At 50.1% G+C, this 27992-nt stretch overlaps 1 protein-coding gene across 5 annotated transcripts; it reads left to right on the top strand.

The window, feature by feature from the left end:
- On the top strand, positions 1 to 27990 carry MTHFSD (methenyltetrahydrofolate synthetase domain containing). Of its 5 annotated transcripts, none has more exons than XM_008986329.5 (8): positions 1 to 44; positions 1774 to 1877; positions 3210 to 3323; positions 8352 to 8465; positions 10258 to 10348; positions 14910 to 15022; positions 15480 to 15605; positions 25046 to 27990. In XM_008986329.5, the coding sequence occupies exons 1-8, from the start codon at positions 29 to 31 to the stop codon at positions 25514 to 25516; spliced, it is 1149 nt and encodes a 382-aa protein (XP_008984577.2). In that variant the 5' UTR covers positions 1 to 28; the 3' UTR covers positions 25517 to 27990. The 5 variants fall into 5 exon arrangements, with proteins under 5 accessions (XP_008984577.2, XP_017822477.2, XP_035138468.1 ...); XM_017966988.4 differs by lacking the exon at positions 3210 to 3323 and adding an exon at positions 3064 to 3177; XM_035282577.3 differs by having other exon boundaries at positions 1 to 368.
- The last annotated feature ends 2 nt before the right edge of the window (positions 27991 to 27992 follow it).

Raw genomic sequence — 27992 nt, 5'->3', positions numbered from 1 at the left:
GGAGGCGTCGCGCGGAGACGGCGTAGCCATGTTGCCGAGGACGGGTGAGGGGTGCTGCGGGGCGCTGGGCGGCGCGGGGTGGGGAGGGATGGCCGGGACCGGTGAGGGTCGAGGCAGGGCCACCGGGACTGGCAGAGCATGGGGCGGAATCACCGGAGGCGACCCAGGGGGTCGGAGGGGATCTGTGCTGGGTTCGGTCGAACCAGCGGCTCTCTCGGACCCGGGATCCCGAGAAGGCTGTCGGGAGAAACGAAGATAACGGGAGGACGAGGTGGAAGGGACACTTGCCGCGCACGTGGGGGAGGTCACTCTCGTGGGAAAAGCGCCGGGTGATTGCTCGCAGGATTGCCTGGAGGATGGTACACCAGGTGCGCCAGGGTCTTTTAACTGCGGAGCTGCAGGGTGAGCAGCTTGCACGCAGTCCATATACAGAGGGCGATCGATATGCTGGCACGGTCACAGTGACCACTGGGGAAGCCTGCTCTGTGCCAGGACGGAGCTGGAGCTGGAGACTGAGGAGTGAATGAGACCCACGGTGACCCAACAGGGCCCACCGCCTGCTGGGGGAGCAAACAGACAATTACAGAATAGGGTTCAGGCATTTCACACGTTGGTAAATGTCACCTTTCATTATTGTAATTATTCCTCACGATTTTGGAACTCTCCAAAGGAAAGGCCCTGCCCTTTTATTTTGCCCTGCCCGCTCCGCCTGCCAGTTAGCCCATTGCTTTTTTAGGGGAAGTCAGGGTTGTGGGATTAATTGACTCCAGAGCAGGGGCCACAGTGTTATATTTCTGTGTAACACTGTGCAGGGTGTATTCCAGGCCCCCTGGGCTGTTAGTGGAAGGAGCTCATGTGGTAACTTTGTAGTGACTGTTCCAATGTCGTTGTTTCTGTTTGAAGAAGAACCCAAATGGCAGGGGCCCTCTTTCCATTCCTAAAGGAGGGTCATCTGCCTGAGACTGAGCACACAGTGAGGGATTCCTGGGGGGAGGCCGAATCTAGGCTAGACCTGAAGGGGAGCAGAGGAGGTACAGGGCCTCGAGGGAGAGGTAGGCAGGTCAGGTATACTGGGGCCACGGAAGAGCAGTCCTTGAGCCACTTTTTGGGTTCAGAGTGAGGAATGACAATAGATGAGGCCAACGTGGCCATCTGATTGTTAGGTCCACACTAATAAAGGGATTGTAGTCAGTCATCCAAAATAATCGCTGGCTTATAGATTACTTCAGTTTGAGGCAGCTTACCTGACTTATGACAAATATAGAGGAATCGTAGTTACATCAAGACTGAGAGGACAGTTGCTCTACATCGGCAGAACTCTAGGAGGGCTTGGTACAAGGCGTGGGTTATATTGTTCTCCCTACTGCTACAAGATTACTATAACTGGATTAAATAGTAGGGCTATGTTTAATTTTCCCTGAACTTCAATAATTTCTCCTGAGTATGTGGTGGCACGTGCCTGTAATCCCAGCTACTCAGGAGGCTGAGGCAGGAGAATCGCTTGAACCTGGGAAGTGGAGGTTGCAGTGAGCCGAGATTGTGCCATTGCACTCCAGCCTTGGCAGCAAGAGTGAAACTCCGTCTCAAAGAAACACACACACACACACCCAACACTTACTACATTTTTTGATGTAGAGACCGAACGACCTCAATCTGGTCTGGCGTAGTTCTGAACTCTGGTGTAGGGGGCTGAGTGTGTACCGGGAGGGGCTCTCCGCATGTGCTGTGGAATTCCTTTGTGTGTTAATAAGTGGGAATCTTTTGTTTTAATAGGTGTCTCCAAACAGGACATTCGCGAACACATTTGGGACTACATGGAATCACAGAATTTAGCTGACTTTCCCCGACCTGTTCACCACAGGATTCCCAACTTTAAGGTACGGACACATTCCTGGAGTATGTAAAGGAAAACAAGGTCTTCCTAAATGAGTGACACTAATAAAATGATTACAGTGCTTCATGGAACAGAATGTGGTGAGCAGTGAGTAGTGGTGTGAAATCAAAACCATTTGGCAAGGGCGTCCTTAGCATTTAGAGCCGTCATTTACCCTTCACCTGGGGCCTCTTCCCTCTCTGAGCCTGCGGTTTGGCTGTTTCTGGGTGAAGTGGGGCTACTTGCTGTTCTGTGTTTGATACAAAGTAAAATCCCTATCCTGCCTGGAAGCATGCTGTTGCTATGAGGCTCTTCAAAACACTGGCTCTGCTAAGAGCGTTAGGGAGTGAAGGGTACTGAAAGGAAAGCCCAGATGCCAGCGCGGTCGGAAAGAAATGGATGCCTTGCCAGCCTGACGAGGCTGGGCCTCAGTTTCCCAGCTGATCAAAATATAAGACAACCAAAGATGGCTGTTCCTAAGAGTGTTGACAGTAAAAAAAAAAAAAGGTTACTTGAAAGAGGCAGTGCAACAGTTCATGATCTTTGCCATGCCGGTTTTCCAAGGCAAAAAGAAAACGCTTTTCAAAAAAGCTCTCTCTGGCCTGAAGGACTCAGCTGTTTGCTTTCTTCAGCCCATCTTGTCTGGATTGTCTCTCCCCAAGCCTGGCTTCTCCACAGCAGGCTCCACCTTTTCTGGTCCTCAGCTGAGGTGGTTCCAAGACTGTCCAGTACCTTTGAAAAACTGCTTTTTTTGTATGGTTTTTGTTGTTACTGTGTTTTGTTTTAATGCTTCTTACCCCAGAGAGGGAAACGTAGCTTTACAAAGATGAAGGATGTAGAGAACATGTAGAAATCTTTAAAAATGAATCCAACAGGAGGGAGGTGGGGCTTCCAGGTCATGCTATTGCTTGATTTGGGTGGTGGTTACACAGCTGTGTTCATTTCGTGACAGATCATCCCGTTTTGTACTCATGATCTGTATTCTTTTTGGAATGCATGTTTTATTCCAGTGGAAACTGAATTGGGGCTGGGCTACTTTATCAAATCCCTTTCTCCCCCGACTACTTCCTTAGAGCTTCCTTTGGGTGACTCAGTGCCTGTCTGGGCGAGATTCTGGGCGGAGCTCCCTGGGCGGCGGTTGACCTGAGGGCTGTTTTCCTCTGAGTAACAGGTGATTGCATTGAAAACAGGGGGCTTCTCATGCTGCCCAGCAGCTCCTGCGCTTGCCCGCATTCAAAACGGCCGGGACCGTAAAAGTAAATCCTGACGCTCCCCAGAAAAACGCTCGCTTCTTCGTTCTTGAAGTAAGTGCATCTCTGTCTGTTTGCCTAACTAGGGGTCTTACCTGGCTTGCCAAAACATCAAAGACCTAGACGTTTTTGCCAGAACTCAGGAAGTTAAAGTGGACCCTGATAAACCACTAGAAGGCGTTCGGCTGCTGGCGCTGCAGGTAATTGCACTTCAGTGAGCGGAGCCAACTCCTGGACGCCAGGGGGCGCCGTTTCCAGGTAGCTGCTCAGTGCACACGTCTGTCTCGGGTTTGGAAAGTCGGTGCTTCTGACCTCCTCCAGTACGGAAAGTGCCCTTGGTGGTGGTTTTTCCAGAAACAGTTCAACTGTTTAGCATTTAGTCAATCAGGAGCCCTGAATGTTTCTAAATTCGGAGATAAAGGCTTTTGAAAACAATGGCATCCAGGCATCGGCACAGGAGAGGGAATCCAGGCAGAGCCTGTGGTGTTCCAGAATTGAGGAGCTGGAGCTAAAATAGACGGCACCGCTTTACCGTTTGAAATGAGCATGCCAGCAAGCTTGCTGAACACACAGTCATTTGCTTCTGGATGACAGAGTCACTTGTCATGTTCTGATGCTCTAAAGACCATGGTTAAGAACTGAGAGATTTCTTCTCAAACTCAGGCATGCTCTTAGAATAAATTGTTACTATTTTCACTTCCTAAGCAAACAAAAAAACGATGGCGTCGAAGCATTCTCGGTTTTGATGTGCTTCATCAGAAGAGGAAGATGACACATATTTAGTTCTTTTTGCCGCAGTCGTAATATTATAATTCTTTGAAACAAATCACGATTAGGAAGTCTGATGTGTCCTCAAAATATTTATATTAGAGGACTGTTTCTCAGCTTGAAATATGTAGGCCCCTTTCAAGGAAAAACACAACCCCCAGGGTTGATTTAAATTAGTTTGCTGTCATATAATTTGAGAAACATAAAACTTGGTGTAGGTTTTAATGTAGGTGGCTTTTATGCACCTACATTATAAATAAGCCAAAATAAGCATATACATTAAAGGCAGACAAAACTATAAAGTCAGTAACATTCGAATGAGCCCATTAATTTAATGTCATGGTTGATGTGGCTTTGCTGAAGCTAATCACAGCTGATACTGTGCGCTGCAGTACTGTGGTTGATGTGACTTTGCTGAAGCTAATCACAGCTGATACTGTGCGCTGCAGTACTGTGGTTGATGTGGCAGGATCATTGTCGTTCTGTCTTACGCTGCCACGTGTTGTGTGCCGACTCCGTTCTCCCAATCATGTTGTCAAGTCAAACTCCTGAGAAGCCCCGGTTAGAGGGGCACTTTCCACACTTTATGGTAAGGTGAATGGCAGGGTGTATTCTTGCCAGGGCTGAGAGGAGGGTCCTGCCCTGGGTCTGAGCTCGTGTGGGAGGTCATTTTGTATACTGATTGCGGTTCAGCCCAAAGAGACTTCCATGCAGGCTCTTGCAGAAGGATAGCTTCCTGTCAGCCTTGTTTTCCCAGTGAATCATTTTACTAAGCTGGAAGTAGTAATGGCAGTAGCAAGGAAGGACAGCAGTCGGCAGTCACTGCTCTCGAGGCACAGTTCTGTCGAAACGTTTCCCTGTATTATTTGGCTTAGTTCTCCAGTAGTCCCGTGGGAGCCATCTCTGCTCCTCTATGACGCTTGAGACCAGAGGCAGAGAGGCTCCACCTCAGGTTACCGCATGCCAGTCTTGGTGCAGCTAGGATTCTGACCCAGCTATCTGATTCCAGAGCCAGTCCTTGCAGGTGTGAAGTTCAGGGTGTTCTCAGCTGTCAGCCCCTCAGAGCAAAAATCAGAACCCTTCACCGTGTGGAGGTCAGCCTTAGCCAAGGCAGCCTGGGAGTGGAATGCAGCCCTGAGCTCCTCCCTGTTGCTTCAGTCCGTCGTTTATTCAGGCTGAATAAATAACAGCCATCTCCGGGGATGCATGCTGGACACAGGGATGGAGTGTGAAGACACCATCGCATATGTGGTCCCTGCTTTCTGGTGCTTACAGAGTCCTCAGTTTTCTTTGGAAACTTGAAGACTTAAGAATCAGCTGGGACACAGGTAAAAATCCACGTCACTGAGCCCCAGCTGTATTTGGGCAGGCAGTGGTGACATACACAGCCTCAGGCCACACCTGAGGTGACAGGCACAGCTGCCAGTGCTGGGAGCATGCACAGCTTCCCAGGCTCAACCCCAGACCTGTGAGTCAGTCTCTAGAGTGGCATCTGACTGTTGAATGAGTTCTCTGGGTATGCTCAAAGCACTCAGGCTTGTGGACCACTGGCTTAGGTGACACTTGCTAGCCCTGGCCACACTGGTGTCACTCAAGGATTTTGAAGACTGTTGGCCATTCCAGGTTTCAGTCAGCCGCTAGAGTTAGGTCTAGACCTCCCTAATTCTTAAAGCTTGCTGGTGTTTCTAGTGCACAGTAAAGGCTGAGATCCACGGAGCCAGGGGATGAGCAGATTCTAGAAAAGAGGGAGTGATCCCCATCATGTGGTGCACAGGACCCCAACTCTGCCAATGAGGGGAGCCACACCTCCACCACTCAGAAAAGCAGCGAGGCAGTTACAGCTGGCTGTGTTGAAGGGCTTTGCTCTCGTGGTTGAGAAGCCTTTGTTGAAATAGGCCACATAGGTGTTACAGGTCTTTTATTGGTCTTGAGTTATCTCCTGCTCAAAAACTAAAATACACTACTCTACTTGAAAGATGTCTCAGATCTTATGATCGCCTTGTGGCTTCCCCTGCATAATCTACAGACACATCCCAGCCAGTGGTTTTCAAACCTCCGTGTGCATCAGAATCACTGGAAGGCTCATCAAAGTTCCCCCACCCCCAGAGGGGCTGATTCTTTGCCAACAGGTGCCAGGAGTGCTGATGCACTGGCCCAGGGCCTTCACTTTGAGGAGCCCTGTTGTAGAGGTTCTTACAGTGGGCATGTAAGAACTGAGTAGAAGTAAAGGGCTGCTGGCATGTGTCGGTGTATTGATGATCATGATTACTGATCCCTTTGTGATGTACAGAACAGTCCACTAGATAGAAATGTTTGAGTAAGGTAGTTACACGGCGCAGTTTCCGATCACAGCGTTGTTGTCATGGTGTAGCGCTTGGTGCTGACAGCAGAGGGGGCACGGGAAAGTCGAGGTTGGGATTTTGTCAGAACTGACCTAAGTTTGGATTTCTGTTGTCCGTTTTTACCGGTAACTGTTTTGAATGGCAGGTGAAGTCAATTTAGCAAGTTCAGTAAACCCTCCCCTCTTCATAGTGAGTTCAGTAAACCCTCCTCTCTTCATAGTGAGTTCAGTAAACCCTCCCCTCTTCATAGTGAGTTCAGTAAACCCTCCCCTCTTCATAGTGAGTTCAGTAAACCCTCCCCTCTTCATAGTGAGTTCAGTAAACCCTCCCCTCTTCATAGTGAGTTCAGTAAACCCTCCCCTCTTCATAGTGAGTTCAGTAAACCCTCCCCTCTTCCTGGTGAGTTCAGTAAACCCTCCCCTCTTCATAGTGAGTTCAGTAAACCCTCCCCTCTTCCTGGTGAGTTCAGTAAACCCTCCCATCTTCATAGTGAGTTCAGTAAACCCTCCCCTCTTCCTGGTGAGTTCAGTAAACCCTCCCCTCTTCATAGTGAGTTCAGTAAACCCTCCCCTCTTCCTGGTGAGTTCAGTAAACCCTCCCATCTTCATAGTGAGTTCAGTAAACCCTCCCCTCTTCCTGGTGAGTTCAGTAAACCCTCCCCTCTTCATAGTGAGTTCAGTAAACCCTCCCCTCTTCCTGGTGAGTTCAGTAAACCCTCCCCTCTTCATAGTGAGTTCAGTAAACCCTCCCCTCTTCATAGTGAGTTCAGTAAACCCTCCCATCTTCATAGTGAGTTCAGTAAACCCTCCCCTCTTCCTGGTGAGTTCAGTAAACCCTCCCCTCTTCATAGTGAGTTCAGTAAACCCTCCCCTCTTCCTGGTGAGTTCAGTAAACCCTCCCCTCTTCATAGTGAGTTCAGTAAACCCTCCCCTCTTCATAGTGAGTTCAGTAAACCCTCCCCTCTTCCTGGTGAGTTCAGTAAACCCTCCCGTCTTCATAGTGAGTTCAGTAAACCCTCCCCTGTTCATAGTGAGTTCAGTAAACCCTCCCCTCTTCATAGTGAGTTCAGTAAACCCTCCCCTGTTCATAGTGAGTTCAGTAAACCCTCCCCTCTTCATAGTGAGTTCAGTAAACCCTCCCGTCTTCATAGTGAGTTCAGTAAACCCTCCCCTGTTCATAGTGAGTTCAGTAAACCCTCCCCTCTTCATAGTGAGTTCAGTAAACCCTCCCCTGTTCATAGTGAGTTCAGTAAACCCTCCCCTCTTCATAGTGAGTTCAGTAAACCCTCCCCTCTTCATAGTGAGTTCAGTAAACCCTCCCCTCTTCATAGTGAGTTCAGTAAACCCTCCCCTGTTCATAGTGAGTTCAGTAAACCCTCCCCTCTTCATAGTGAGTTCAGTAAACCCTCCCCTCTTCATAGTGAGTTCAGTAAACCCTCCCGTCTTCATAGTGAGTTCAGTAAACCCTCCCCTCTTCCTGGTGAGTTCAGTAAACCCTCCCCTCTTCATAGTGAGTTCAGTAAACCCTCCCCTGTTCATAGTGAGTTCAGTAAACCCTCCCCTCTTCATAGTGAGTTCAGTAAACCCTCCCCTCTTCCTGGTGAGTTCAGTAAACCCTCCCGTCTTCATAGTGAGTTCAGTAAACCCTCCCCTCTTCCTGGTGAGTTCAGTAAACCCTCCCGTCTTCATAGTGAGTTCAGTAAACCCTCCCCTGTTCATAGTGAGTTCAGTAAACCCTCCCCTCTTCATAGTGAGTTCAGTAAACCCTCCCCTCTTCCTGGTGAGTTCAGTAAACCCTCCCCTCTTCATAGTGAGTTCAGTAAACCCTCCCCTCTTCCTGGTGAGTTCAGTAAACCCTCCCCTCTTCATAGTGAGTTCAGTAAACCCTCCCCTCTTCATAGTAAGGAGGTGCCAAGTGGCAATTGTAAGAAAAATCCACCCCACACATTAGTTAGTTAGGTTTTCAAATAAGTCATTTCCTTGGCACACACCAAAAAAAAACAAAAAAACAAAAGCGGATAATAATAATTTGTGTCTTTTCCTGAAGTGGTAAAAACATATGAGAAAGTCCTATGCAAAATTTAATTTTGTAATGTATTGATTGTCTTTTCTTTAAAAGAACAAAAAAACATTGTTGGTTCCAACACCGCGACTGAGAACGGGGTTGTTTAATAAGATCACACCGCCCCCTGGGGCAACGAAAGACGTCTTGAGAAAATGTGCCACCTCTCAGGTAAGTGCTAGAAACACCGGCCCCACCTGGGAGAGAACTCTACCCTGTGAAGCCTTCTGGCCAGTTAGGATAGCATAAAATAGCATCACACAGTTGGAATTCATTTTTAACAGAGCCAAAATAGCAGATTAAAGTATTCAAGAATTCTGTGATTAATGGAGCCAAGTAGAAAAATGTGAGTAAATGGATTCTATTTCTGTAACTCTTTGTGTTTTGCACGAAATTGGCAAGTTATGAATTCCTTATTGTAAGAGAAGGGAAGACAGGTGCTCTAGCTCTGGCGTGCCCCAGTGTTAACCTGCAGGGCTTAGGATCATGTGGCTTTTTCCTATTCCCAGTCTGTGCATCAGATGCCACCAGAGCCACTGGGAGACAGGGTGGAATTTCTCAAATGTGCTCCACTGGAAATTGCCTCAGCAGTTCTAACTGAGTCATTGCTGAGAAATGTTTGTTTCAGATTTTCATGAATGCCTCACGGTTTAGTAAAGCCAAGTGTGCATTAGCGGGCATCTAATAAAATTTGTCATGGATTTTACAGGTAAGGAAGTCGGGTTGGGGACTTTTTTAGGAACACTAAGGTAAACCGCAAGTCATGTAATGCCTGATCTACTGAGAATTAAAAAAAGGCAACGCAAGATACTCTTTTTATGGGATTTGCCACTTAAGCCTAATATCTAAAACTGGAATGTTTGATTGTTTACTTACTAGCACTCTGCTTATTCCAAAAATAGAATTCGATATGGCTTATAAAATACATACAATAAAGTATGTATGTATGTATGTGTGTATATATATATAGAGAGAGAGGGGGGTGGGGGGAGCAAAGGAAAAATGCAGGTGGTAGAATGAGACAGGTGATGGTCAGCACTCACAAACGCAAACCGTCTGTTCTTTGCATGTGGTCGATGCCCATCCGCTGCGGCCCCTGTGAGATGAGAACACAGGGTTTCTTGCAGTGTAGGGTGTTCTGGACTAAGCCCCCTTCTGTGACTGTCGGGAGACCCCAAGCCCGCACTAACCCATGTGGAACTTGTCATAGCTCTCACTGGCAGGCAGGGCCCGACGCCACATCGAATGATCAGCTACCACCAGATGATGACCGGAAGTGGCTTTTTCTTGAGATTTATGTAAACCATGTTATGAGAATCATGAGCACATTCAGCTTCCCTGTTCTTCAAAGGCAGGCCCGCGTTAGTGTAAAGTGATACACTTTGAGGATATCTCTTAGAAGCGAGTGTATTGTACATAAAGATAGTGACCTTCAGGGTTTGTAGTGAATAAATATGTCATACAGCGTTTACTGACCGTGTCTTACGTGCCAAATGCATACATTTCATTATTTAAGTCCACCACTGGTCCCACGAGGCAGAGGGCGGTGTCCCTGTCTTACAGGTGAAGAAACTGAAGTTCAGAGAGCTCCGGCCCGCTGGAGTCCTGTGGCTCAGAGGCTCTAGAACCCAGTTCCCTGGGACCCCACCCACCACTGTGTTCTCACCACTGTGCTCTTCTGCCTTATGGGGATAAACGATTTGATAAATGTTATGGAATAGGCAGCCTATGAATTTGTGCTGTCAGTTCCCCTTGGCCACTTTTCTGGGAAAGAGACTGGGGGAGCTATGCCCTGAAGTGGTTTCTAGAATTTGGCTTCTCCTGAAACGCCACATCCCCAGTGCTGAGTGTGCTGCTTTGGTTCTGTCCAAGAGGCTAACTCAAACCCTGAAGGCACTTTGATCACGAATTGTAAAATGGGGAAGCAGCCGGAGTCAAGTGTTCAAACCCATCTCTTTTGCAGGGTGTGAGGAACTACAGCGTCCCCGTAGGCTTGGACTCCAGAGTCCTTGTGGATTTAGTTGTGGTGGGATCCGTGGCCGTTTCGGAAAAAGGTGAGATGAGCAAATGGAAATTCGGGTGTGACAGCTGTGCCTGAAGGTGGCTGCGTGCCAGGCTCTCTGTGTTAGGCTGTTTGTCTTTAAAAAGTCGCTGATGATTTCTGCTTTCTGAATTCGCTTACCTGGTCCCAAAGCCACTGCACCTTTCAATAGTGAAGAATTGGCTCAGCCCACCCACTCCTGGCCCCAGCCCAACATGTGTACAGCATTTTCACTTTGCTTAGCAGGAAAAACAAAGTGAGATCACTCTCTCTTCAGATAGTGACACATTTTCTCTCTGTTCTTAAAAGCTGGAGCTGGAACTGAATTTCTTTTCAGTATGTCAGTAAATAGTTGGTTTTGGAGGGACTCCAGCTAAATGAAAAACAGTATGTTCTAAGCTTTGCTTTTATTACAAAGCTGCAGACCCTGAACGACATGGTGTGTCCCTGAGACTTCTTCCAGGGCCTCGTGCTTTGCCATGCTGCGTGTGACACAGGTGCTCTCGGTCCACAAGGCCAGGGGGCCCTTGCCAAGAAAGCAGGGTCACTGCGCCACCCCTCACTGTCTCCACCTGCAGGGCGCCCTCTTTTTCCAGCTGCCACTGGAGCCGTTGTGGGTACGCTGTTCTTTATTCTGTTTTCAGCGCATTCCCAGTTTCCAGTGCTTCATCTGTGTGAGCAGGGCTTGGGACTCGGGAGCACACTGTTCTGGTGCACCTGCTGTATGCCAGGCAGGCACCTCAGTGCACAGTGTGTGGGCGAGGCAGACACAAGAACTAGACCAGGACAGGACATGACATGCTCAGTGCTGGACACAAGTGGGAACTCATGGGAGTGGGAGGAGGAGTCTGAGTAGGGACCTGCCAGCTGGGAGGGGACATGTCTGGGACGGGCCTCAGGGCTGGCTTCTGCATGGTGGCCACTGTCCAGGCAGAGGGGGCTGAAGGGTCCTCGGGCAGCAGGCTCTTTACTAGGTTGTGGCCCTTTCTTAGCCTCGAGGCCAGACGGTGGGATTTGGGCTCTTGGCGGTGGGATATCAGCAAAGGTCTCCTCTTTAAAAGGAGCATCAGGTTCACGGATGTATACAGAAGGAAGCAGTGTTTCCTAAGTGTCATCATTCAGATAACCCCCTGTGTAAAGTGGTAAGGTCGCCGTGCATCTGCTTAGGAAATTCAGCAGCACAGAGAGCTCCACCGTACATCTTCCCTGTTGCTTCCCCAGCTGCCCCGTCAGGAGCTGCTAGCATAGATGTCGTACATGGTGGCCTGCATGTGAGATACAGATACCTTTTTTTAGGTTCCGAGATACGTGTGCAGGAAGGACAGGTTTGTTAAACATGTTCCATGGTGGTTTGCTGCACCTGTCAACCCATCACCTAAGTATTAAGCCCAGCGTGCATTAGCTATTTTTCCTGGTGTTCCCCCTCTCCCTGCCCCTGCCCTGACAGGCCCAGTATGTGTTGTTTCACTCCCTGTGGCCATATGTTCTCATTTTTCGGCTCCCGCTTATGAGTCGGAACATGCAGTGTTTGGTTTTCTGTTCCTGTGTTCGTTTGCTGAGGATGATGGCTTCCAGCTCCATCCATGTCCCTGCAAAGGACACGATCTCATTCCTTTTTATGGCTGCATTGTATTCCATGGTGTGTATGTACCACAGTTTCTGTATCCAGTCTGTCATTGATGGGCATTTGGGTTGATTCTATGTCCTTGCTATTGTGGGTAGTGCTGCAGTGAACATACATGGTATGTGTCTTGATGGTAGAATGATTTCTATTCCTTTGAGTATATTCTCAGTAATGGGATTGCTGGGTTAAATGGTATTTCTGGTTCTAGGTGCTCTAGAAATCGCCACACTGTCTTCCATAATGTTCAAATTAATTTACATTCCCACTAACAGTGTAAAAGCATTCCTGCCTCTCCACAGCCTCCCCAGCTTCGATTGTTTCTTGACTTTTTAATAATCGCCATTCTGGCTGGCATGAGGCGCTGCCTCATTGTAGTTTTGGTTTGCATTTCTCTGATGACCAGTGATGTTAACATGACCTTTCTTCATGTTTGTCGGCTGCACAGACGTCCTAGTTCAAGGAGTCTCTGTTCCTGCCCTTTGCCCACTTCTTAATGGGGTTGTTTGGGGTTTTTTCTTGTAAATTTGTTTCAGTTTTTCATAGACTCTGGATATTAGACCTTTGTCAGACAGGTTGCAAAGATTTCTCCCATTCTTTAGGTTGTCTGCTCACTCTGATGATGGTTTCTTTTGCCGAGACACAGATACCTTATAGCAGTTGTCCCGAGCTTTTTGGCACCAGGGACTGGTTTCATGGAAGACAATTTTTTCATGGACCAGGGAGGGGATGCTTTCAGGATAATTGAAGAAGATCACATTTGTTGTGTACTTTAGTTCTGTTATTCTTACATTGGAATATATAATGAAACAATTGTACAACTCATAATATGCAATCAGTGGGAGCCCTGAGCTTGTTTTCCTACAATTAGACGGTCCCATCTCAGAGTGACAAGAGACAGTGACAGATCATCAGGCATTAGATTCTCATAAGGAGCATGCGACCTAAATCCCTGGCACACATAGTTCATACAAGGGTTTGCACTCCTACGAGAACCTAATGCCACGGCTGATCGGACAGGAAGCAGAGGGCAGACAGTAATGATAGTGATGGGGAGCCGCTGTGGATACAGAGGAAGCTTCGCTCACCCACTCCTCACCTCGTGCTGTGCTGCCTGGTTCCTCACAGGCTGTGGACTGGAACTGGTCTGTGGCCCGGGAGTTGGGAACCCCTGTCGTGTGTGTGTGTGTGTGTGTGTGTGTGTGTGTGTGTGTGTGTGAGAGATGGAGTTTTGCTCCTGTTACCCAGGCTGGAGTGCAGTGACATGATTTCGGTTCACTGCAACCTCCGCCTCTTGGGTTCAAGCGATTCTTTTGCCTCGGCCTCCCAAGTAGCTAGGACTGTAGGCATGTGCCACCATGCCCAGCTAATTTTTGTATTGTTAGTAGAGACAGGGTTTCACCATGTTGGCCACACTGTTCTTGAACTCCTGACCTCAAGTGATCCACCTGCCTTGGCCTTCCAAAGTGCTAGGATTATAGGCATGAGCCATTGTGCCTGGCCTGTAGTTTATAGGTATAGATTTATATACATCCCTTTTCTACATTTACAGAAGGGACAGTGCACACACAGAGCTCCATGCCTTGCTGGAGAATGTGTCTCAGAGCCCATTCCCTGTCAGTGCAGCAGGCTGGCCTCCCCATCCCGTGTTGATCAGTGGCAAGGTGTTCTTATGTGACTGCACCTCAGTGACTGAGCCCACTCTGGCTGATGGATGCACAGGTTATGAGTTATTTCCAGATTTTGCTTTGGTCGTTTTCCTTGCAGATGATGCTAGAGTGAAGTATGTCCTGTGGGATGGTCTAGGTGTGCCTCCGAGGCTATCCATGGGCCCCTTCCTCAGGGAAATTACTGAGCTGAAGGGTAGATTGTCAGCCTTGATGTTGCCACCAGAAGGGCCGCTCACTTTGGGCCCGCAGGGGTAGTGCCCGGCCTCTCTCCCCGCTTCCTTGTTCCTGGCTGGAATGGTCCGGCTCTGACTGAGCGGTCTGCTAGTGAGCAGTAAGGAGTGTCCTTCGCCCTTGATTTGCAGTTCATTAGGAGCCAGTCAAGCATTCCTCATGTTTGCTGCTTATCTGCCTGTCATTTGCTGTGAACCGTTCATATCCTTTGCTATTTTTCTGTTGAATTTTCTTCCCTTGTTCCTTTGCATGCACAGCCGAAGGTTGTGATTGTCAGAGTAACAGGACCAGATGCAAGTCTTAGACACAGCAGCGGTAATGCGGGCGCTCTGGGGGTGACGCTGGTGGTGGGTCACACAGGCCTCAGTTTCTGAAGTGCCTCAGGCTTCTGATAAGAGGAATTGCCGATTGTCTGTGGGGCCAGAAGGCATTTGACGTTCCCTGTCTTCCTGCATTTTTGTCTCTGAATAGCTGATTTGGCTGGAGAGACTGTTAAACCTCGGTTTCATCTCAGCTACCCTTTTAGGCTCAGATAATCCTTTTGTTGTGCCACTAATGACAGATTTTCAAAGCGGCTTTGCTGCTGCCTCAGCCGTCCCTCGGGAGCAGGTGTCCAGTGGCTGCTGTCAGTGCTTTTTCAGAAGCAAGGCTGTGCCGTCACACAGTCCCGACTTCAGAGTAGCGATTTTCCCTCCAAGCTAAGCTGATTAAACGTATTTTCCTTTTAGTAGGAGTTTGTTTTTAGTCTTTTTGAAAACTGTTCTTTTCATTGTTTTAGATACGTTTGACAGAAGGCTTACGCATTTCCCTTTGCGACGTGCTTAAAAGCGTCGGTGTTCACGTTGTGTTTCACCATCGTACGTTTGCCGTGTGTTCTCCTGTTCAGTGCCCAAAAGTCCGTCTTCAGTGTGGGCTGCCTGTGGGCATTCCTGTGGAAATTCCTATAGATTGGCCGGGGAGATTGTTTCTCCTTCTGCTGGACCTGATGGAAAACCTGCTTCTCAGTGACGCCCCGGACCACACAGCGATACTGATTCTCGGTTGTCTCTTAGGCTGGAGAATCGGGAAGGGAGAAGGCTACGCCGATCTGGAATATGCCATGATGGTGTCCATGGGCGCCGTCAGCAAGGAGACGCCAGTGGTCACCATCGTCCACGACTGCCAGGTGCTCCTATGAGGGGGCTGAGCAGAGCCACTGCCACTCTCTTCTGAGGGAGGGGGTGGGGAAAAAGACCGTCTGCTATTGAACCTTGCCCTGTCACTAGTGGTGTGGACCAACTGGGGCTGGACTTGCTAGTGGTGCACTGGCTAAGCCTTAGCCACAGATTGGATTTGGGGCTGCTTCTGTAGCCAGCCTCACATTCCTACCGAGCAGTGTAGTGTGCATGACTGCAGTGGTGCTCCCATCAGCCCCTTTATCCCCCAGAGGCGCTCCCGCTGGCCCACTGTCCCGCAGAGGCTCTCCCATCAGCCCCTTTATCCCGCAGAGGCACTCCCATCAGCCCCTTTATCCCGCAGAGGCGCTCCCATCAGCCCCTTTATCCCGCAGAGGCGCTCCCGCTTGCTCCTCTGTCCCACAGTGGTATCCCAGCGGCCCCTCTATCCCACCCCCGTTCCCCCAGGTTGTGGACATCCCTGAAGAGCTCCTTGAGGAGCATGACATCACTGTCGACTACATCCTCACTCCAACCAGAGTCATCGCCACAGGCTGCGAGCGCCCAAAGCCAATGGGAATCACCTGGTCCAAGGTGAGTCACGGCAGTGGCCAGCTCTGGCCTGTAGCTTAGCGGCTCCCCCTCTCTTAAGTGTTCCTGTCTGGCACAGGAGCTGTTGGCAGTCCCAGCATGGCTGTACGTTACAATTACCCAAGAAGCTTTTCCACAATTTGGCTCCTGAATGACAGTCTCCAGGCCCAGGCCTAAGAATCTGCTTACAGATCTCTGGGATTCTAAAAAGCAGCTGGGTTTAAAGTCTGCGTCTGTTGATGGCAGAAATGGCCACGTGGGCTAGGAGGGCGAATGCCTTGAAGCTTTATTTGCTACCCGGTTTTCATTTTTAATGTTGTTTTCTGCCATCCCAGTTGCAGCAAGCTCTGCCTGGCTGTATCTCATTGGCCTTCCATTTTTGAATCCAGATTCTTTTTTTTACTGAAAGTCTGCATCTTCAAGCAGAACTAGCCTGAGCAGAAGGCAGTGCCAGGCCTTTGGACATTTGACGCATGTGTGGTTTCTATCTCCAGATGAGGTAGTGGCACATGCTGCCAGCCAGCCTGTAGGTGATGACAGTCACCTGGCAAGCAGCCAGAACTACCGAGAAGACCTTTGTGCTTCATGTGGACAAAACTATTGGTCAAATAAGCATATTTGTTAACGTCTCCCATTCTTTAAACCCAAATCATTCAGCGTTTGAGAGTTTCCTTCCTTTGGGCTTGGAAAATCAACAACATCCACCTCTAAGGATGAATATCAGATACTTGCTATGTTTGCCACAGGCCAGCGGGGCCTTTCCCTGCAGGTGTCCTGGGCAGGCACTGTTGGGGCCTCCTGAGGCATGTACTCCTTCTCACGTGGCCTCGGATAAAAGCAGAGGGGAGCAGCCTTTGTGACCCAGAAGTGGATGGGCAGCTCTCCAAGTGTCCCCGGAGCACTGGGGAGAAAGTGGTCACCACCCTTCCTGGAAATGTCTTTCTTAAAGCTTGGGTTCACCTGTGAAACTTGATCCGTAGCTTCCTTGTAAGTGGAAGCCAGTGCACTAGCTAGAGCATGAGGGCGGCGGCGACTCAGAGCTGAGAACAGGGATGCTGGGAAGATGGCACAGGGCAGTGGCCACAGTGAGGCTTCTGGCAGTCCCTCCAGGCCAGCCCTTCATGGAAGGGACTCATTGGAGCCATGATAGGGGGAGCCTGGACAGCCTCTCCTGGAAGAGAGACAGGAACAGCCTGCTTACGTTCTGAAGATTTTAATAAGAAAAATAGAAAAGTAGCAACAAATGAAGTCATTGGACTCATTAGATGAATATAATCCTCTTACAGGAAAGCATACCAAACTCAGCCAGTTTCCTCAACCAGGGTCAGCGCTCTGTGGGGCAGGAGGGGCGGGGGAAGGGCATTGGGGGCCTCGCTGTTTGTCAAGACCCTCTTTCAGGAAAACGTTCACTGTTTATGAGGCCTCAGCAAGAAACTCAAACTTTTAAAAAGCCAGCTTTCATTCAGGGCCTTGTTCTCAGTTTTACCACCTGGTAATCCCTTGGCAGGGTCAGAGGAACTCAGGCACTTTCTCCAACCCCCTGCGTTTCTGTTTTACTCTTGCTAGCCATGCAGCCAAAGTGAGTCTTTATCAACATTTGTTGGTAGAAAAAAGAATCCCTAAATTCCAGTAAGGATTTTGGGTAAAGAAGGGGGACAGTTCAGTGCTCGGTTATAATATTGTTTCAAATGGACTTTTTGGCAAGTATCTGGTATACTCTCATGACACGATAGTGATAATAGGCTTATAGGTTTTAGGATCCCATAATTTGCCTCTTGGGTGTCTTACTGGAATATCTGGGATACAGACACTTTAGGTCTCTCGATGGAGGATGGAGGGAAGTGGAAACCATGCCTTTTCTTTACTCATTTTCAATACACAAAAATAGTTCAGCTGCTGATTCCCTGGCCTTTGTTCCACCTTTCCAATAGTGACATCCTGCCCCCTCTTACAGACCGGTCTAATACACACGGATGGTTTGAGTGCGGTCACTGTAACGGCGCATCTCCTCGACTCACCGTCGACATCAGCGGGGGCTCTTCTCAGCCTGTGTCTCATGATTTTAAAGAAGGGAGACCAGGAGGCCAGCGAGTGTATTGCTGAGTTTAGCAGTCAAGAGTTTCCCACTTGGTAGCTCTGTCTGTAACCTCCAGCACAGCCTCAAAGCCCCTCGTTTGTCCTTGAAATGGGACACGGTCAGCACTAACTCCTAGGGAGGGTGCCAGGCAGTGCATGTAAAATGCCCAGCACGGTGCTTGGGAGCATGGCCACAGTCGTCATTACGGTCACAAATGTGAGGCAGGTTGTTAATAAAGTTGAGGCGTCTTCCTGGACACCATGCGCGTTTCTTTCTCTGTGCTGTTGGCAGATCCTTAGAACGGACCTTCTGGGTAGCTCACCGAGCCAAGCTGGGGTCCTGCACTTGTCTTCTGTGGCCGTGCTTGTCACATGATGCCCTGGTATGCCCTTTCTACCTTTGGTGGAAGACAAGGAGAGAGGCACTGACCCGGCTCTCCAGCCCCGTGGCTGCTCCATACCGCCTGTGACTGTGTAGGTGCTTTGCAGAGACCACCCGCACCCCACGAGCAGACATTGTTCTTCCTCCTCCGTCTCCTCTTCAGCAAAGGAAGCCTGGTATGGTTGGGTAAAGGGCTGAAAGTGCATTCCAGTACCCTGCACCCTCAGAAACTTTCTGTCAGGAAGAGAGAGGCACAGAGACATTCCACAGGAGGTGCTGCTTTTACTCCTCCTTTCTAGAAGGTACATTGTCTGCTCTGTCCTCTGGCCCTTCTGTCTCTGGGGGTGATCGTCTCACCCACAGATCCATGAAACTCAAGGTTTCTGCCCCAACCACCGGTCACTGTACCCTGAAAACCCAGGACTCCCTGAGCCTTCAGCTACAAGGAACTGTGCCAGGCCGGAAGTGATACCAGAGACCTGGACCTGAAGTTGGAACATGGTCCTGAACCTCTGGGCAGTTCATCCGGCTCAGGTGGTCTCTGATCTGCGGGGTCTCCAGGAGATCATACAACATCCCTCCCTGTGACAGCCGTGTGTCAGGTGATCTACAGTGGGCTGAGAGCCATTTGGCTGCCTTCGCTCTGTGCAGTAGCAAACCGAAAATGGCTGAAGTCCCTGACTCGTTAGTGTTGAGCAGCCCCAGCCGCTGACCAGTCTGCCCGTGCAGGGAGTGAAACGCAGAGACCCAGCCAGTTCCCAGGGCTGAGTGGTGTCCTGTGAGTTACTGACAACAGAAGAACAGAACTTCCTGTTGAGACCTGTGGCCACCTGCTGGACCCAAGTGAGCACCTGACAGCACCAGCAGGTGGAGCCTCTGGGGAGATGGGGGTGCTACAGCTGCTGCACCTGGACAGGGAGACCCGCCACACCGCTGTAGTGTTTCCGGAGAGCTGGCCTGAGGCGGGGCATGGGCAAGATGTATGTTAAGAATACCTTGGAGGTAGAGAGGAACAGTAGGACATGGCTACAGACTCCAGAGCCTCAGCTGCACCGTAGGAGAGGCCAGCCTGCCTGGGAGACTGAGGGCTCAGGAGGAGCGACTCGGGGGTCCACAAGCCTGTGGTCACCATCATCACAGCCACAAACCAGAGGAGCTTTTGGCCTTTGCCCAGTAGAAGGACTGTCAGTCACGCACGTCTTCTCCCCGGTCCTGTGTTCCTCATGGGAGCTCCCATCAGCACATGGCTGATTACCACAGGGATGGCCAGGACACCGTAGACCGAGGTCTGCATGTCTGACTTTCTCGGGTCAACTCATGGCTCCTTAATGAAGGAAACGATTCTCCTAGGGCCAGTCTCATGTTTATACTCAAGGAAACGATTTTGTGCTTTCAAAGCTTGGCCCACTTTTCCCTCACATAGCCTTCTGGGGAGGGCGGTCCTCAGACGGCCACGGTAGGGTGCGTGATCTATAGACACCTCAAGAGAAAGGATTTGGGAAGAGGCGCAAAATGCTCTCTATGAGCAGCAGTCCTGGGACAGCAAAGCACAATTTCAGATCCCATTAAAAAAAAAAAAAATTGTTCTCTGGAAATAACGTAGCTAACTGTGAACCAACCCCTACTCACAGCTGGGCCAGTAAGTTTAGAGTGCTGAGAGACACTTTCATTGAAAAAGAGTTACTATATTTGGCCCGATAATTTACCTTCTAGGAATCGGTCCTAAAGAAATCTGTGGAAATTCAGATAAGGATTTACTGAATTTCTATAGAAGACATGCAGGCCTTAAAATGGAGGTGGGGGAGCCCATTTCAGTGCATACAGCCTTTTAAAGAATATCGAGTGGCGTGAGAACATGCATGTGGTATAAAGGAGAAAAGGCACAATTGATATTATACATGCTGGATGTGGAATTTCATATTCTGCTCCGTGTGGTAAAGGCAGAGAGAAAAGACGGGAGGAAATATAGCAGAATATTAACAGTAGTTGTCTCTGGGAGATAGGATTTCAAATGTTTCTACTTTTTTTCCCACAACAAGCATGTACTAATTTTATAATCAACAACATCTAGGAAAAGCAATAGTAAATTTGTTAAACATCTTCCAAGGTAAGACATTGTGTCTGGGTGCATTTGAACCCAGCCACACAGTAGTTAGGTACGTGTTTCTGTTCCAGTGTGCTCAGTTAGTAGAAACGAGAATTCAGAAACCAAAATAGTTAAATACGCGCCAGTTCTTAAAACTCACACACGTGTGTGTAGGTAACACTGGAATAGCCATCATGGAAAGCCCAGGCATGTGTGTGTGACGTGAACCGCATGGCTGCTCTTCTCCAAGGGCTGACAGCCCAAGCGTGGAAGTGAGACCAGAGCTGCTGGTCCCACGCAGGACTCTGGAGCAGGTGGAGGGAGGCATGCCACTCCCAGGGACCTTTTAGTGACCCAGGCAGGAGCCACGGCATGCAGAGGGAAGCTGGCGTTTCACAACATCGGTTTTAAGGTGATCCTGTGTGCCAGAACACAGAAATGTTTTTTACTAAATAGTAACTTCCATGCAAGTTGTACTGTCCCTTCCCAATGCTGGGGCACCGTTGAATCGGTGCTGCCTGTGGTCAGACCCCTTCCCTCGCTGGGAGATCCAGGCTTTGCCCCTGCTGTCCCTCAGCAGTCCCAGGAGAAGCGTGATTGTGAAGAGGTGACCCTATTGAGCCTTTTTTTTTTTTTTTAATAATATGCCAACTGACACCTTGGATCGGCTGTGTGCAAAAGGGTTTCCATGAGCTGGATTGAAGACTCTTTGCCCTTAGAGATCGAGCAGAGACTTTGGGGCCTGCCTGGCGTTTATATTTACGGAAGGCAGCAAAGTCCCTCGGCCCTCCCTGCACTCTCCTGAGCATGCCTACTCTGTATGCTTACCTCACGGTGGCCATTTGGAAGTGTCTTAAAGCATTTTCATCAGTGAACAATCAAATTTAGTCTCAGGCAAGAGAACTCTTTATTTGCGGTGGTTGGACTTAGTGTTAGAAATACTTGTGATGTGTGTTCATCTTTGCCAGCACGGCTCATGCCTGTAATCCCAGCACTTTGGGAGACCACGGTGGGAGGATCACTGGAGGCCAGGAGTTCAAGACCATCTGAGAAACATTGCAAGAGTGTTAGAAATACTTGTGATGTGTGCTCATCTTTGCCAGCACGGCTCATGCCTGTAATCCCAGCACTTTGGGAGACCACGGTGGGAGGATCACTGGAGGCCAGGAGTTCAAGACCATCTGAGAAACATTGCAAGACCCCGTCTCTACTGAAAATACGGAACTTAGCTGGGTGTGGTGGTGAGTGCCTACCTGCCGTGTCAGCTGCCTGGGAGGTGAAGGCGGAAGGATTGCTTGGAGCTGGGCATTGGAGGCTGCAATGAGCTATGAACTGTGCTCTGCCCTGGGTGACACAGTAAGACCCTGTGAGGGGGATTCAAAGATCATCCTTCCAGTTTCCTTATGTTCACGTCAAGTAATGCAAGAGTCAGACAAGCAGTTTATCCAAAATGGTAAAAGTAGCATGTAGTTGCCTTAAGATTGGAGCTCAAGTTTCGGCTTCTTGATCAGATTTCTGACTCTCAGTCAGAAATCTTGAAAGTCAGATTTCGGATTCATATTTGAATATGAAGGGACAGGTTTTTTAACTTAGAGTTGATTTTTTAAGAATAGGATTAGTTATAGAAGGGCAAAATGTTTCCTCACGTTTGATTAAGAAGCAAAGTGTTTCACTTCACATGGCAAATTGACAGAATATAACAACCGTTCCTCATTGCCAGCAGGAAACACAGTAGCAGTGCCGTGGACTCATGTGACCATGGCTGTCCAGCCGCCCCGTGGCACACAGGAGGCTTTCTGTCAGCTGTGGGACTGGGCTGGCCGTTCAACAGAATGCACACATGGCCAGCAGCTGGCAGAGTGGTAAAGCCGCCCCACAGCCATGAAGATGGTTTTATTAGAGCTTGTGCAGGAGGGAGCCCATTCGAAGCCTGGTCATCCTTTACCCAAAACACTGCTGATGAGTAAAGTGCTTTTACTTCAGTGGAACACGCTTCACATTTCCATTCTAAAGACCCCCCTGTGGATGCCAGTGTGTCAGTGCCATGGTTGTCCACTTAGCTCAGCATGTGTGGTTAAAATGTTTTCATTATTCTTCAGTGGATTGTACACTTGCTGGCAGAATACAAGAGCTCTCTGCGATGCATGTGGAAGGACATCTTTGTTTTCCCATGGCATGCTTCAAAACAGATTTCTGCTGCAAAGCCCCAAGTGTGAAGCCTCAACCAAGAATGAGGTGCTACAGGACACAGATGGGAGGGGAGGTAACTCAGGGGGCAGGTGGCGGGGCTGGGGCAGCTCCTGATGGACCCCGTCAGAAGAGCAGTGTTCACCTGGAGGGTGCCGCCTGCCCCCAAACCCCTACCCCTCACCGTGGCCCTCATCTCACCTCCACCCCACGGGATACCCTCGCCTCGAGGATCTTGGCGCTGTGCTCAGAGCCAAGTAGCTTTAGTTCCTCCAGATAAATGCGTGGCCGACCTTTCTCTCATTGTAATGGCAGCTTTAAATTTTATCGTCTGTTCTCAATACTAAATCTGGTAATTTAAAAAATCCTTCAAAATCAAATGATGACCAGTTTATATCTGTTTTCAAATGTCTCGAACACAGAAGTCTGAAGTTTCTGAGACGGTGGAGTAGAGGTGGGGTTGGTTGGACTCAGGTCGCCTTTGAGATTCCGTGGGCCCCAGAGCTTGTGTGCTGCTGCTCCTTGAGTCAGGTCAGGATGGTGGAGGGCCCAGTGGAAGAGAAATGCCCCTGGACCGGGAAGGCATGTCGTTGCTGTGCTCATGGCATAGACGTGTGCTGTTCTCCTTTGTGTCCAAACAGTGGGGAATGTGGGAGGAAGTCTTCCTTTGTGGAGCCTTGCTATGACAGCTAAGAGTCTGTTTGCTGTTCAAGACCAAAATAAGGCCATGGGCCTGCCACCTGCCAAGGCTTCTGATGCAGCAGTGCCAGGGAGCAGTGGCATCCTGCCACAGAAGACTCTCACCAAAGCAAAGGCTTTAATAGGAAGGGGAGGTTGCTTTCCACCCAGCAATGGGAGACAGCCAGGTTCGCGATTGCAGAGGACTGAGAGGGGGAGGTTGCTTTCCACCCAGCACTGGGAGACAGCCAGGTTCGCGATTGCAGAGGACTGAGAGGGGGAGGTTGCTTTCCACCCAGCACTGGGAGACAGCCAGGTTCGCGATTGCAGAGGACTGAGAGGGGGAGGTTGCTTTCCACCCAGCACTGGGAGACAGCCAGGTTCGCGATTGCAGAGGACTGAGAGGGGGAGGTTGCTTTCCACCCAGCACTGGGAGACAGCCAGGTTCGCGATTGCAGAGGACTAAGAGGGGGAGGTTGCTTTCCACCCAGCATTGGGAGACAGCCAGGTTCGCGATTGCAGAGGACTGAGAGCCTTTAGGTTTGCAGGAACGCACTTGGCTGCTCTTAGTATTGATGCTTAACTTGGGGCCTCTGCACCTCCTGTAGTATGGAGGAACATGAATCGTCCTTATTGACCCTGGGAAATCGTACAGAAAATTGTAGGTGAGTCATTCTTGGGAGGGAACCCCAGCTCCTCGCAAAGGTTCCTCTCTCACCCTGACAAGGAAAAGAACCCTTGCTGTAAATTGCATGTTATTCTGAGTGTAATGAGAACATTGATCCTAGCTGGACGATTTCGTCTTGGAGAACGGTTTGCAGTTCTCTGACTCGCGCTGCCCTGTGCTGGGACAGACTCGCCTCTGTTGGAGGCCTGCAGGTGACCACAGCTCGCCTCTTGGTGACTATGCTCATGTGAAAGCTTGGTGCCCAAAAGAAAGACAAAAAGCATCTCTAAAGAATGAGAATTGTCCAGAAGGACTACACAGTGTCTGTTTGTTTTCTGCACAGGGCATGTTTGTCCAGGTGTCACCCAACGTGTCCTGACCATAGGCAGCTCCCAGTGCAAACTGTCCCACCAGGACAAAGCCTTCAGGTCTCCATGGTTTAGGCTGTATCCAGCCAGTTCAGTCTGTTCCAAGGGGGCCGCTGCAGTCACTGATTGATTAGAAAAACCTAGATAAAGCCAACGATGTCCTTTGTCTACAAGTCCCATACGACTTAAGCTTTGCGTAGTATTGCTGATTTCATAGCTGGATGACCCATCGCTAGGGAGTGTTTTCAAAGCTGTGTTTCAGATGTGCCTTGTTTCTGCTTTTTTGGCTCTGCATTGAAGGGTTGACCCTTAAGCCACATTCTTCCAGTGCAGAGGAGACCCTTGTAGCCCTCTTAAAGGCCTCATCCCACCCAAAGGCACAGGTAAGGGGCAGTCCATGTTATTCCGGGGGAGGGGGCCATTAGGGGAGTTGCCTTTTGTGGCCCTGTAATCCCAATAATAGCAACCTTAGGCACCTCTTCTGGGTAGGAGGCCTGAGCGGAGAGCCCCAGCTTCACTTTTCTGCTTCTGGGCCTGGAAAAAAATGGAGGCTCAATCCTGCAACCTCTGTAGCATGTGGGCAGATGCTCTGGGGAGCCCTCATGAGTGCTGATTTTCCTTAAGCCTGGGGCGGGGGTGTGGGCAGAGCTACAGAATGGTGGCATGGTCTGTGAGACAGTGGGTGGGATGGGGAGAGTCCCATGTCCCTGGGGCTGAGATAGACCATCCTGCATAGGTCGTGTGTGCAGCACAGCCGGCAGTCAGAGGGACGGATGTGCGTGGCGGGCACCTCTGTGAGTCTGTCCCTGAGAACAGAGGGACAGATGTGCGTGGCGGGTGCCTCTGTGAGTCTGTCCCTGAGAACAGTCAGAGGGACGGATGTGCGTGGCGGGCGCCCCTGTGAGTCTGTCCCTGAGAACAGTCAGAGGGACGGATGTGCGTGGCGGGCGCCCCTGTGATTCTGTCCCTGAGAACACCTGCAACTGCTTTACTTTCCAGATCAGCCGGGAGATGATGGAGAAAATCCCAATACTGAGGAGCCTCCGTGCCCAAGAGCAGCAGGCTGGGAAGGATGTCACCCTCCAGGGTGAGCACCGGCACCCTCCGGAACCAGGCCGGCAGCAGACGGTGCCCCCGAGTGCTGGCAGAAGGCCCCAGGACACACCCAGGCCAGAAGCCAATTCCATGGAGGCAGCCTGTGGCTCCCCACCAGGGGAGGGTGCCCTGCTTGCAGCCGATGTTTATGTTGGGAACCTCCCCCGGGATGCCCGTGTGAGCGATCTGAAGAGAGCTCTGCGGGAACTCGGTTCCGTGCCCCTGCAGCTCACGTGGGAGGGCCGGCGGCACAGGGCCTTCCTCCATTACCAGGACTCAGCCGCAGCCCAGCAGGCCGTCTCCTGCTTGCAGGGCCTGCGCCTGGGCACTGACACTTTGAGGGTGGCACTGGCCAGGCAGCAGAGGGACAAATGACCTCATGGAAAGCCACAGAGCCCACTGCAAGTTTGCCACCCCCGTCATTTGCCACTCCGGTTCCCGTGGCACTCAAGAGGCCTGTGTGGCAAGACGTGACGGAGCCTCTGTGTGAGCTGCTCGGGTCTCAGTGAATCCCAGGACCTCCTGTGAGTGGGAAAGCCAGCCCGCAGTGCATCTCACAGTGCGCAGAAGGCTGCAGCCCCCTGTTCATGGAGGCCTCAAGCCAGTTTGTATTTCTCTGGAGGGACAGCAGATGGGCCAGGGACTGAGTGAGCAGCGAAGCAGGTGTGGGAAGTGTGAAGGTGATGTTGGGTTTGCAGGGTGGCCTCAACAGAAGATGGACAAAACCGGCGTCCTAGAGGCCATAGCAGGGACCTCATGCTGGCACAGAAGGGCGCCCCTGGGCTCCAGGCTCCTGAGCTGGCAGCCCTGCAGGGAGAGCTCCATTCACATCGCAGGAGCCCAAGGAGCTCCGCCCCTGGGTAAAAAGCACTTGCTGCAGCTCAGCTCCGTTCTCAGGCCACACTTTGGGGAGCCAACCTCCCTGGTCACTTCCCGAGCCACATTCCTCCCTCTGCGGACACACACGCCAGGCCCTCAGCCAGCTGTCTGCACGGGAGCAGCTTTGTGCTGTGGAGAGACTGGCTCTGGGAGGCCAGGCTTCATCCCAGCCCACATCACGTTTGCCCAGTGCCTCATGTTTTCTGGGTTTTGTTCCTCCAGGTCTGTTTCTGAAACACCAGCTGGAGTTTAGCTGAACGGTCCTTTCTCCACAGAAGGCTTTTTGCAGTTGGTCCTGGGCAACAAGTCAAAATAAGCATTTAAGTGGAGATTCTTTTTTTAATGTATATGCTTTGGAAATTGAGTTTTTAGCCAGAGGGTTTTACTGAATGTTATTTTAAGCAACTTATTATGCCTCAAGAGGGCAGCCCTTGCGTGCACTTAAAAGAAAATGTTCTCAGGACACTTGGTCTTCTCATTGAAAGGGCATTTTAAGGGCATTTTCTCATTGGTTTTACCATGAAGATTCTGTGGAGACTTTGGAAAGAGAATGCAGCCTCAGATTTGCTCATTAAACACCGGTTTCCTTTCCAAGTTGTCATGAGTAGTGAGGGAGAAGGAGAGTCTGACGGCGCCACCTGGGCCTGCTGCGTCCTTGGCCCGCCCCTGCCCGCTCGGCTGGTCACGTTTGTCACTGGGCATTCGGCTCAGTGTCAGAGGCTGACTCAGTCCCCAGTTCAGAGGAGTCACCTGGTTACACTGAACTACTCATCTTTTCTGTCTCTTTTTTATTTAAGAATACGTCTTTCATTGAAAGATTTTCATTTGGTTTTTTTGTTTACTTTTTCCCCGTGGATCTGCTGCCATTAGAGTAGCATCTCCAGGAGAAGGGCAAGTGAGTCAGCCCCACCTTGTCCACTCCCTGCCCCGCCAGCAGTAGGAACAGCTCCTGCAGACAGGAGCAAGCCAGGACAGACAGGACTTGGGAAGGGACCCACCAGACCAGGGAGGGAGAAGCTGGGCTCCGACTCCACCACCGGGACTCCTGTGTCCAGTCATGCCCGATGCCCACCCCACCTTCAGACGGCGGCCTTCTACCAGTCAGGGAAGCCAGACTGCTTGGGTTTTCTGTCACTTTAGCCAGAGTAATTCAGGTGTACTGATACACAGATCATCTGAGAGTTCCTCATTTTTCTATTTGTGGAACATTGTCTAAGAAAAACTAAAGAGTAAGCGCCTAAAATAAAATCCCCCACACATGTCAGCCTGCACACCTTTCACTGTCCTGTCCTTCCAGGGAGGCCTGTGGGGACAGTCCTTGCTTCGATTAATACTAAAAAGGATGAAGTGCATAGAACAGCTTGGTTCTAGCTTCTGGAAAAGCATTCTCGGCTTCAGGAGGAAGCCCAAACCCCTGGCTTTCACCTTTCATCGCTCCTCCCTGCAGTCCCACCACGCTGCTCAGGAAAATATGGGACACACCTGGCTGCGGACCCCAGGCGTCTTCTTACCGAGACTCCACCCCCTCAGGTGAGCGGCAGGGCTGTGACACAGGTGCTGGTGTTCCAGGAGCCTGTATTGACATCTGTGTGGTTTTTTCACACTTGGTTTCCATGTGAAGTCAAGTCTCGGTGATGTAAGTAGTTCCTAGTTGTTTCTGGGTAATGTAACAGAAGTGATGGGTGATGGAATAAGCACCCCTGAGACCTGTTCTTCGGCGTGTTTGGCACGTCCAGTCCTGCAGTGTGTTGAAACTCACGTTCGCATAGGGCTCCCTCTGTGCTGCAGGAGGACTCAGAGCCAGCGGTGCGGGCCGGCAAGAATCGTCCCGCCACTTCACTGAAGCACCACCGGGATTTCCGGGGCATCTTTTCTAATATTTGTCATTATGCATAAGTGAGTTTTTCTCTTTTTTTAGTATTACTTAAATCATGTTTGGAACAATAGCCAGGATAAAAACATTTTGTAAACT

Source organism: Callithrix jacchus, chromosome 20 (assembly GCF_049354715.1).
Source record: "Callithrix jacchus isolate 240 chromosome 20, calJac240_pri, whole genome shotgun sequence".
In the NCBI taxonomy this organism is placed as follows: domain Eukaryota; kingdom Metazoa; phylum Chordata; class Mammalia; order Primates; family Cebidae; genus Callithrix; species Callithrix jacchus.
Note: the sequence above shows the minus strand (reverse complement) of the source record. Positions and strands in the feature narration are given on the sequence as shown.